This window comes from Cucurbita moschata, unplaced genomic scaffold (genome assembly GCF_002738365.1).
Source record: "Cucurbita moschata cultivar Rifu unplaced genomic scaffold, Cmos_1.0 Cmo_Scf00023, whole genome shotgun sequence".
In the NCBI taxonomy this organism is placed as follows: domain Eukaryota; kingdom Viridiplantae; phylum Streptophyta; class Magnoliopsida; order Cucurbitales; family Cucurbitaceae; genus Cucurbita; species Cucurbita moschata.
In genome coordinates this window covers 3,200,016-3,211,259 of record NW_019268539.1, presented here as the reverse complement: position 1 = coordinate 3,211,259, position 11,244 = coordinate 3,200,016, and the positions used below count along the sequence as shown (strand labels likewise).

The 11,244-nt window shown below is 36.1% G+C and overlaps 2 protein-coding genes across 3 annotated transcripts in view; one reads left to right on the top strand and one right to left on the bottom strand.

Moving 5' to 3' along the window:
• Positions 1-974: 974 nt before the first annotated feature.
• On the bottom strand, positions 975-2,933 carry LOC111460197 (cysteine-rich repeat secretory protein 3-like). The gene is made up of 3 exons (XM_023103333.1): positions 1,948-2,933; positions 1,281-1,394; positions 975-1,189 (listed from the first exon to the last, which is right to left on the bottom strand). The coding sequence occupies exons 1-3, from the start codon at positions 2,744-2,746 to the stop codon at positions 1,182-1,184; spliced, it is 921 nt and encodes a 306-aa protein (XP_022959101.1). The 5' UTR covers positions 2,747-2,933; the 3' UTR covers positions 975-1,181.
• A 2,897-nt stretch (positions 2,934-5,830) lies between these two features.
• Positions 5,831-11,244, top strand: part of LOC111460285 (TLD domain-containing protein 2-like) — a 6,406-nt gene continuing 992 nt past the window's right edge. The window contains exons 1-9 of one of the 2 annotated variants that reach the window (XM_023103478.1): positions 5,831-6,275; positions 6,432-6,551; positions 6,927-7,402; positions 7,505-7,577; positions 7,655-7,735; positions 8,117-8,180; positions 9,281-9,368; positions 9,460-9,544; positions 9,766-11,097. In XM_023103478.1, coding sequence (XP_022959246.1) covers positions 6,171-6,275; positions 6,432-6,551; positions 6,927-7,402; positions 7,505-7,577; positions 7,655-7,735; positions 8,117-8,180; positions 9,281-9,368; positions 9,460-9,544; positions 9,766-9,804 — 1,131 coding nt within the window. In that variant the 5' untranslated portion in view covers positions 5,831-6,170 and the 3' untranslated portion in view covers positions 9,805-11,097. The remainder of the gene's footprint in view (positions 6,276-6,431; positions 6,552-6,926; positions 7,403-7,504; positions 7,578-7,654; positions 7,736-8,116; positions 8,181-9,280; positions 9,369-9,459; positions 9,545-9,765; positions 11,098-11,244) is intronic. The other variant, XM_023103479.1, reaches the window with a different exon arrangement.

Here is an 11,244-nt window from a genome sequence, read left to right as displayed (position 1 = left end):
TACAACCAATTCTTCCTATATGTTTGTTTCATATTTAGTCTCTAATTGCCACTTCCATTGCTTAATATGTTTATCAGTTCTATCTGTTGGATGCTACTTTCTATATATGATTTTGTTGTTTTACTGCAAACTTTTGTAATTTGAAACCCGATTTCAAACAACATAGACTTTCCGAAGTTATAGCATCTCTGAATGGTCTGAACATGGGATGGGACCATATTTCTTTGTTCAATTCTGACAATCCATACATGTTCACTGACTGAGAACAGTGAAACCAGTTTGTTCTAGCAGAATTATGATGTGCTGCTGTTTCCCTTTCCTCCTACCTTAAGCTATTTCTAGTCTTTTTTATGCCTCTGTTTTGAAGTTTGTGCAGAATTGGAGAAATTTGCTCGCTAGTCAAATGTAATGGGCCAAGTTTGAGGTATGCATTTTTTTTTCAATTGGGTTTCTGCTAAGGATAGCTCTGATTTCTCCAGAAGTTTATACGACCTTTTTAAAAAAAAGTTTCAAATTTTTAGTTTTGAGCTTGTTTGGAAATATTCTGAACCGAAGTATAAACAACGATTGTACATGCTCTAATTTCCCAGGTCTTCAATGTTGCATCTTTTTTTTAAGGTGTTAAAATTCACTAATTTATTAAATATAATAAAAATATTAACTCTTTATAGCTTGACCAAGTAGTCAAAAGTTCCTAGTGATGGTATGGAGATGAAATCCTAAAGGTAGCAGCTTTTTTTAAAAAAAAAAAAAAAAAAAAAAAAAAAAAACTATAAGATTTGAGTTAGGAAGAGAAAACCAGATTCTGGAGATGAGAGAAAAGAGACAAAACACCCACATGGCTGAAAAGGAAGCAATAATTATATATTTTTTAAATAAAAAATATATATAACATACACCAAAAAAATGAAAAAAAAAAAGAAAAAGAAAAAGAAAAAACATTCTTCACTTCTCCTTCAGTTTTGATTTTTCTTTCTTTGTATCATTCCTTCCATGCATTGATTCCTTCTTCTCTTCTCAGGAAAAGCTTCTGACCCCAGTGGAATGAACAGTCTTTGTCAACCCAAAAAAATCCAAGTCCCCACAAGAACACATTATCTTTCTAAAACAAAAGCAAAAGGAGATCAAAGGGATTTGATTCTTTTTCCAACCTCAGTAGAACATTCACTCTTTCCCCTGTATCAATAATCTGCAGATAGAAGATGAAGTCAATGAATCAATGGAAGTTTTGCGAGCAAAAACGGCACAAAATTGAATCAAACTCATGTTTTGATGCATACCATCATGTTTCTTCTTCAAACCTCTGATGAAAAGCAAGAACATGACCACAAATCCCACTCCTGCTGCCCCTCCTAATATCACTGCCACTGTCTTCCCTGTGTTTTGCCCCATCCCTAACACCAAATGTAACCTTTCATATTACCACAGTTGCAGAAAAGTCTACCATAACAAGTTTAGTTCAGTTTCAAAGAATGAGAAGAAAACAAAACTCAATGCCCTCTTTTATCAGTAATGAGAATGAGCTCCTTCAGGGAATGTTTCTAGCTATGGTGGTATAAGTTTATCTAGTCTCTGTTTAAATGGTTAGGAATCACGGCTCTCACAATGTTATGATATTGTCCACTTTGAGCATAAGCTCTCATAGATTTGCTTTCGGTTCTCAAAAGGTCTCATCCCGATGGAGATAGTATTCCTTATTTATAGACTCACGATCGACCCTTAATTAGACAATATAAGACACTTTCTCAACCATCCTCTCGTCGAACAAATCCTAGAGCCTCCCCTAAGACCTATGAAGCCCTCGAACAGTCTCCCCACCCCTTAATTAGCCGATGTGAGACTCCCCACCAACCATCCTCAAAAGTAGATTCCTAGAATAATGAGTTGCAGAAACCTGTGCTTAGTTTGAGATTTGTAGAGTAGATGGGGGAGTTTCTGGGTTTTTACCTGATGGAGATGAAGAATATGATGAAGAAGAAGAAGACGAGGGAGTGGACGATCTCGTAGGAACCCCATTTGGGTAGTAACTGTAGCTGATGAAGCACCTATACAAATAAACTTGCCCTGAAATTGAGCTCCCACATTCAACCTGAGCTCTCTGGACAGCATGCTTCACACACTCACCACAATCCGAATCCCCCAAATCTCCCTCACATTGCGCCAACACATACAGAGATTGATAGTTAGTAGTGTAAAATCCATGGCCACTCACCACGCCATTCTCCAACACAGACAAACCCGTGTCCCTCCTCTCCTCAAACCCACTTCCAGCAATGTTCGTAGCCCCACAAGTTTTATACAGCATTTCAAACCCTGAAATCTGAGTAAACCCAGGAAACTCATACACCAAATAGCAGCCCGACAGCTGAACTCTAGCGGCAACGGTTCTGCCGCACAGACTATCAGCCAATTCCGGGAGCTTACTTACACAGTTATAGCAATCGGAGTTCCTGAGGTCCCCTCGACACTGGAAGAGGCCAGTGATGGCAGTTCCGGCGGTGCCGGAAGTGGTTTTGTAAAACTTCGAACCTTTGGCAGATTGTGAAACTAAAGAGCCAAACAGAGCAGCAAGGGCTTGTGAATAAACGCCATTTGGATCTGAGAATCCTTGTTTGGCGCAGCCCTTGTAGACCAAAGTGGTGTAATCAGAACCAGATTCAACCAAACAAGCAACATAAACAAGGAATACAAGGAAGAACAAGAAGAACAAGAAGGGTTTGGAGTAAGAACCCATCTGGGATTTCATCTTTAATGCCTCAAATCATGGGAAGATTTCGATTTCAATGGAACATTTCTCGGATTTGAGAGATGGGTTTTGGTTGAATCTGAAGAAAAATGGAGGGTTAGTCCATTTCAAAGCCTACCTCTCTCTCTCTCTCTCTCTAAAATGTGCAGATGAGAGAGAGGGGAATCTTTTTCCTCTTCAGTCCCCACTCAGAAACTGAAACTTGGGGAGAAGGAAAAAGTTGGGGGGAAATGTCATTTTTATTGAGATACTGAAATAGTGAACCCAAACCCCATTAAAGTACGGAAGTTTTAAGGTCTCCATGGAGAATGAGAACAAAATGTAGAATTAAAAATACAGAATTCTGGGTGTTTGTTAAGGGAAGAGTAGTGATTTCCATTATTTTAAGCGTTGTTTGTTACATTTGTACTATGGTATGCCAAATTCCATTTGATTAAATGAGTTTAATCCTAAAACGATATTAATATATTATTTGCATGTGCGTTCAAGATTAGTGGTTACTTAGTAACGGTTGTAGATTGGTTTAATAGTTAAATACTTAGGTGAGCTTGAAGATAAGTGGATACTTAGTAATTGTCGTGGATCGGTTTAATAGTTAAATACTGAGGTGAGCTTAAAGATTAGTGGACACCAAGTAATGGTTGTGGATCGGTTTAATAGTTAAATGTCGAGGCGGACTTGAAGATTAGTGGATACATAGTAACTGCTGTGGATCGGTTTAATAGTTAAATACTAAGGTGGGGTTGAAGATTAGTGGATGCTTAGTAACAACTGTGGATCAGTTTAATAGTTAAATACGAAGGTGGGCTTGAAGATTAGTGGATACCTAGTAACTATTGTGGATCGGTTTAGTTAAACAGAGAGGTGGGCTTGAAGATTAGTGGATATTTAGTAACTGTTGTGGATTGGTTTAAAGTTAAATACCGAGGTGGGTTTGAAGATTAGTGGATACTTAGTAACTATTGGCTTAAAGTTAAATACCGAGGTGGGTTTGAAGATTAATGGATACTTGGTAACTGTTGTAGATCGATTTAATAGTTAAATACCGAGGTGGGCTTGAAGATTAGTTGATACCTAGTAAGTGTTGTGGATCGGTTTAATAATTAAATACTGAGGTGGGCTAATCGAGTTCTTTTTTTCCTATAATTGACATTCTATCCACTAACTTCGAGTGTCATGGTCATGAGTTAGATCCTACGTGCACGACAAGCTTAAACAAAAAGTTACTTACATACGTTTTACGCATGATCATCTTGGGTAACGCTTGCATCCTTTATAATACTGCAACTGCTTTGATGAAGTTAGCATATACTTATTTTCTCGATATCGTCGTTGCTTCTTTTTCACCGAAAATGATTGGAGTCGTTTTTTACGAATTATCGGGGCATAATTATTTGAAGAAAATTTGAAAAGTATGAACAAAAAACTGCTTTTGAAATGATTGATCAATGGTTTTGCGAACAATTCTTTAGTTTTATTCCAATGATCGAAAATGTTCGAACAGCCAGCTCAGATCCAGCCCGAAGTAGGCCCATATTTTAGTGGGCCCCATTGGCCCATGAAAAATACTAAAGATTCGCCTCCTTCACGCATTTTGTGCCAAAAATAAATAAAATTACGCGATAATCAAATAAATATATATTGAATTATATGGTTATTTTTCTTACTACTTTGTTGGAATTTTTCGAAAATAATAATTTTATTTATATGATTTTGAGCTCATTTCATACGTCGTGTGTGATATTAGACGTATACCATATTCTACTCGAAAGATTATTGTAACAGTTCAAGTCTACCACTCGTAAGTATTGTCTTTTTTTTTTTTTATATTGTGATATTCTATATTGGTTAAATATGTGAGCGATACATATCTTATAAGGGTGTATAAACCTCTCCTTGCCTATTTTAAAATCGTGAGGCCAACGACAATACGTAATGGTAGGGGTACATGGTCCGAGTTGTCTGTAATTATTCAAAAAAAAAAAAATCAATAAAAAACAACGAACGAAAATTGTAACATACTAACATAGTTCAATATTGTCATAAAATTGAAAACAACGAAATACCGGTATTTCTTGTGAATTGGTTAAAGTAACAAAAATAATAAGGATAGATCATGAAATTAAATAAACAATAAAAATGAATAAAGTAACAAAAATAGTAAAGATAGATGATGAAATTAAATAAACAATAAAAATGATTAGTTTAAAAATATTGTATATAACAAAAATAAAAATATATATAAAAATATTTTAATTAAAATATGTTTATACGTGACCTCAATATTGTCATAAAACTAAAAACAACGAAATATCGACATTTCTTGTGAATTGGTTAAAATAACAAAAATATTAAGGATGATCATGAATTAAATAAACAATAAAAATGATTAGTTCAACGATATTGTATAAACAAAAATAAAAAATACTGAAAAATAAACAATAAAAATAATTGAAAACATACTGAAAAATAAACAACGAAATACCGAAAAGTAACAAAAATTATAAGCAACATGTATTTGCTTGGCATCGAATTCATGCGTTGATATTATTAAACTGATCTAAGTATCACTTTAGCAAATTCATCGATACAAAAGAATTCTTAATATATTTAATGTATTTTATTTGGCTCCCCAAAGGTTTTTGCCCAGAAACTTAATCAATTCGGTTCGGGTTCAGAAAAATGAACCCAACCCAATCCAATCTGGTTGGGTTGATCCGAGTTGTCGGGTTGAATATACATTTCTATGTAATGGACAAAAGCAGAAAATACATTGTAGTAGTAGATTTGAGCTATTACAAATGGTATCAGAGTTAGACACCGAGTAGTGTTTCAGCGAGGAAGCTGGCTCCAGATGCATTTTAAAACTTCGAGGGAAAGTCCATAAGAGAAAACTCGAAGAAGATAATATGAACGGTTACTCTATATGTATATATATAAAATGTAACATTTATGTGATTTTCTAAAATGAATGAGAATATTATAAATAAAATTAAAAGTTTTTTTTTTTTTTTAACCATTTTTAAGTTTGAAAATCTACCAAATATAAAAATTATAATTTGAGGATCCCAAAGTGGAATACGCGAAAGCCAAATGGCAAAGACGTTTCAAAAACAGCGCGAAACGGCGAGTGTGAAAATCTTTGACAGAGAATCTCTCGTCTCCTCCTTCCATAATTTATCAGTTCCTTTCTGTCTTCTGCAACCGATTGCGGTTTCGGGAGTGATTCATTACCACACGCCATCCCTCCGTCTCTTCCACCGGCCGCCTTCGCTTCCTTCTATTTCTTCTTCGGTTCTTCAAACACGGGGAATCCATACCCAAAGCTTGAACAACACACAGAAGCTTGAAGGTCGAAGAAACCCCAGCTTGAAACTTCAATCGATTACCCTTTTTTCATTTTGATATTTTTTGTTTGACCAAAATGCATGCGTTGAGGGAGAAATTCTACGGGAGGTTCTCCAGCCTCTTCTCCTATTCCACTAGCTCGGATCCTTCTAAATCACTGCCGCCTGATCCTCATACTCAGGTTCTTCGTTTTTGTCTTATGTTTGATAGCTTGTTTGTGCGATTGTTTGTGATTGAATGATATGCTGGAAGGTTTTGTATGCTTTATAGAGATTGTATGATTTGGCATTCGGCGTTTTGTGAGTTATTTGCAAATGGGATTAATGATTTCATCTAGGGCTTTGAAGAAGGGCTGCCACAGACCACAATGTCTGGGTACTCTTTAGTATTAATGTTCTCATGGGTCCAATTATTCATAGGAAACGAGATATATGACTCAGGAGGAATTATGTTTGAGGTATTTAAGGCCTTGCGTTTCTCGAAGTGTTCTTGATGTTTGATTCACATTTTGTAGTTTTTTGGGGTTTTTTTTTTTTTTTTTTTCCCATACAAAATTGCAATGGCTTGGGTGCTTGAAATGGTAATAGGCCTGAGGCTGAGATAAACAGAATCAAAGGTTTTGTGAATTGTAACTTACAAGTTGCTAGTATATGGCTTAGGCTTAGTTACTTCAGTTCCTCCATCCCCTAATATTGAGCTCCATGACTGCTTGATAGGCGAAACTAGTATATGATTAGAGGTTTTGATCTTCATGCCTCATCTCCTTTTCTTCGACAGATTCATTTGTGAATTTGATTCCATGTTGGCTTGTGACATGGTTTTAATTATGTAGGTTAGGCCGTCGAAAGGAAGAAAATCACTGTCTTCATATTTGTCCTTAATAATCCCTTCCAAACATGGATCTAAACCCACTGATTCTCGTCAAGATACCGATGCAGTTCAAACTCCCTCAGGTCGATATTGTGATGCAAACAACAATTTCCAGGAGGAAGGGTCTGATGCTTTTTTAGAATGTAGTATACTATGCAAGACGGAAGAAATACCTCATAATCAGGGAGAAAATAAGGTTTGTGGTTCAGCACATGAGAAGGTAAAACTGAATGAACTTGGAGTTGATGATGACCCGCCATCTGGAAACAGCAATTCTAGTTCAGATGTATTTGATGAGGCTATGGAGCGCCCTACCCCAAGAAACCCCTTACCAGACTTCATGGATGAGTCGGCCTTTATCACTGCAGACTTGTATGATTTCCTGGGATGTTGTCTACCCAACATTGTGAAAGGGTGCCAATGGGTCTTACTGTACAGGTAGTTCAGCTGAAATATTTTAGCTTTGTCCCATAATGAATTAACTTTTTAGTTTTATATTTGATCTGTGATGCGATTTATTACATTTCAAATGAAGGGCAGTACGATGAAGCATGGTATATCTCTTCAAACTCTTATTCGCAAGAGTCACGATCTTTCTGGCCCTTGTTTACTGGTATGTTATCCGATGACTGTATGAGTTTCACTGACGATGGCACTTTTACATGCTAAAACTGTAGTTATTTGTTCTAGATTGTTGGAGATACTCGAGGTGCAATATTTGGTGGTCTTCTAGAATGCCCGTTGAAGCCTACAGCCAAAAGAAAATATCAAGTTGGTAGCCTTTTCTTGTAACTCCCTTCCCTTCAAAATGGTAGCACTTTTGATCCTGAGGGAAGGGGAGGCAATTGCCTTTTAAAAGTTCTCCTAGCTGCTTCATTTTAAATTATAACGTTTTCCTCAGTTTCAAGTCGACTTTCTACATGTTAATATAAACTATAAAACGTATGTTGTCTTTAGCCATAAAAAGAGATGAAATACCTTGTTATATTCATGAAAATTCTGTGGTAAAGATGGCTTCTTTTTGCATTAGTTTATTGCTCTGGAATAAATGTAAGGTTGTAATTTAGAATTCTTATGAACTACGTAGGCTTATATTTCTTTATCATTTATATTGTAACTACAATCTAATTATTGTGGTTGTGTATTTGATAGGGAACACACCAGACATTTGTTTTTACAACGAAATATGGCGACCCAAGGCTCTTTCGAGCAACTGGTGAATATTCTGTTTTTGCCTGCCACACGTGTTTTTTCTTAGAGGATTCACAGTCATGCTGTTAAATATATCAATCCTATATTATTTGTTGCTCATGTCTACAATTTTTAAAGTTCTCTTCAGTCAACACTAAATTATGATATATTTAGTCAGCTTATAATCAATTTATCTCATTTATACATGTTTTCCTTTGTCTGTGGGTAGATATGAATATATCAATTGAATTTCTTGTGGAACTTCATGGTCTTCATTGTTCGTTTTCCCTTGTGCTTACTATATTTCTACCACAAAAGCAGCATAATATTTCTTCTATATTTCCTTTGTTGGAGGGTTTCCTCCTTGTATTTTCATCTGAGGAGACTTGTCTGATAAGGAGACATGGATGATATGTCCTAGTTTTACCCTGTACAAGGAGTTTATCTTCACTTGGGACATATTGAGTCATATTTATCTCTTTTGAAGTCCCAATGAGTTTTTCTTGTAAATTTGAATCCATTAGAAGATCAAGTTTTTCTCTCATCTGGCTGCTCATGGGAGAATTAACATCCACTTGGTCCAAAGGACTTTATCTATGGTGTTTGTCATCGTTTGGGATTCTCTAAAAATAAGTGTCAAACGATTTGAATCATATTCTATGGATGCGTTACTTTTCTTGAAAATCTAGGACAAATGTTTGGAGATTTTTTGAGTTAGTTTGGCTCCAAGTGGGCATTGTCATGCTCCAATGAGTAGCTGATTTTACTTTCCGGTGTTGTGATCGAGGAAGAGTTTCTTTTACAAAGTTTTTTTCCCTGAACATTTAGTCAGAGAGAAATAGAAGGGTTTTAAAGTGTGTAGAGGGGGGAGGGGTCTGGAGTTTGACACAGTTTTGGTACAATGCATGCTTCCCTTGGGTCTTCCAGCAACGTAATTTGTAATTACTGTTCTTAAATTTTTTCAGACGCTCTTTGGTTTTTGACTTTTGCTTTTGTAACTTCATTTTTGTTTACCATTGAAAAACAAGACTCTCTCCTATCTCTTCCCAGCCAATCTCCTTAAAAGAGGCCATAATTCTGTTCTTTTTTTCTTTTTTCTTTTTTTTTATCTGTGCACTGATTCAGGAGCCAACCGCTATTATTATATTTGCTTGAACGATTTACTAGCACTTGGTGGAGGTGGTAGCTTTGCCTTGCGTTTGGATGGTGACTTGTGAGTTTGTTTTTCTTTGGAACTTTTTCATACCACTCTTGTTTACGGGAGAATTTACTAATTTTTTTTTTTTTTTTTTTCACGTAACAAGATTAAGTGGAACAAGTGGGCCATGTGACACATTTGATAGCGTATGCTTGGCGCATGACCTAGAGTTTGAGCTAAAGAATGTTGAGGTAAAATTAAATTCCCAAACGTTCAAGGCTTATGCATTGAATATCCACCAATTGAATGGATGATAGATCCATCATTTTAAAATATTGCAAAATTCAATCGGAGGTACCGTTGCTCTATAAGTCACCTGTCATTATATCATGTGCTTTATGTGACACAGTATAGCCATGCACACGCCTTATTCCACTATACCTCTTTACATAAGCTTTTGTGTTTCTTGCAGTTGTGGGGTTTTGCACATGCGTCAAGATACTTAACCTGAAGACTTGTTCTGATTCTTTTCAGAGTTTGTGCTCATATTTAATAATTTGTGACTATATTCTTCATTATCCGTTTTTTTTTTTTCTATTTTATTGATTATTAAATTAAAAGTTATCTATCGTTTAAAAGAAGCCTTTACCTTTTTTCTGTGTGTGTGTGTGTGTGTGTAATACGATGTATCAGATTAACAATTCTTTCTTGTTGTACTGTTGACCGCGATTAATCGCTAATCAGTTGTCAGTTGAGTATTGATTGGTGTTCGGAAATTAATGAAGAATTAGTGAATTTGACTGGTGAAATTTCATGCTCCTTATTGAGTATTGATCGGAACATAGTACTGACATTTAGCGTTTCCCCTTGATGAAAATCAAAGGACATCAATTTCACTCTGTTGTCATTAACAATACAACAAATAATGAAGAAAAAGAAATTTAGAAGTTCGGAAATTAACTTTGCTTGATCAAATGATGTAAATTAGTTATTATATCAAAGTGTGATGTAGGTCGATCTCTTTAGAAGACTACTTGTAGGTGTTTGTGAGTCCATAATCCTCAGTTTTGAGTGCCATGGTTCTCTGTTTACTTTATTACCTGATAGCTTTGATGTCTAACTACAAAAGCATCTCTTGATGATAAGGTGCTGCCCCAATGAAGAAAGAAAATACTCTCAACGAGTTTTCTTCCCAAGAGGAAACTCCATCTTGGAGAAGAAGCTTCCGGTGTAGGAGAGAATGGCAAAGATCCCTTCTTTTAGGATAACTCCTTTTTTTCTCCTTTTAGGATGAAAAAGACCTAGGAGGGCACCCTCCTGTGAAGTTACATCCCTCTAATTTGAGGGTTCCCTCCATATGAACGAATGAGAGAGAACTTTGAGTATTTTTATTAAGTGGAGGAAGTATTTTCTGGATTTTTAGAATGATGGATTATTATTATTATTTTTTTTTACTTCAACAATAAGTGGGAGTGGTGAGATTCTTACCTTTATCCTTCTAGTCTATGGTACATGCCTAAACGGGTCAAGCTATGCTCAGGTGACGTAATGCGTGTTAATTTTATGCTTTGGTTGTTTTACCTAGATGCTGAGCATGGAACTGGTTCTTCCTCATGAGGTTTTGGTTTCACTTAACACTCATGGGTCACTATGTTTCTTGGGTTTTGATGCCCTGTGGAACGTTGACGAAAGATTCTCAGTATGCTTGAAAAACGCTATGGTACGAATTCTACTTGTTATGGAAGACGCTAAGTCTTCCGGTGCAGTTCATTACTTCCATCACTTGCCAATAGCAGATTGACAGGTAAGAGATCTCCCCTCTCTTTGATCATATTGAACTAATATCTGCTGTCTTTTATTCATTGATCCTCTTGTATGCATGCTAATAGAAAATCATGGGCATAAGTGAAAACTAGGCACAATGGACCCCCCCCCCCCCCCCCCCCCCCCC

Excerpts from the sequence above, each read along its gene's own strand:
- LOC111460197 (XM_023103333.1), bottom strand. The coding sequence starts at position 2,746 with ATGAAATCCCAGATGGGTTCTTACTCCAAACCCTTCTTGTTCTTCTTG. Across the intron at positions 1,395-1,947 it reads ATATTCTTCATCTCCATCAG|GGATGGGGCAAAACACAGGG; the intron begins GTAAAAACCCAG and ends ATTTGGTGTTAG.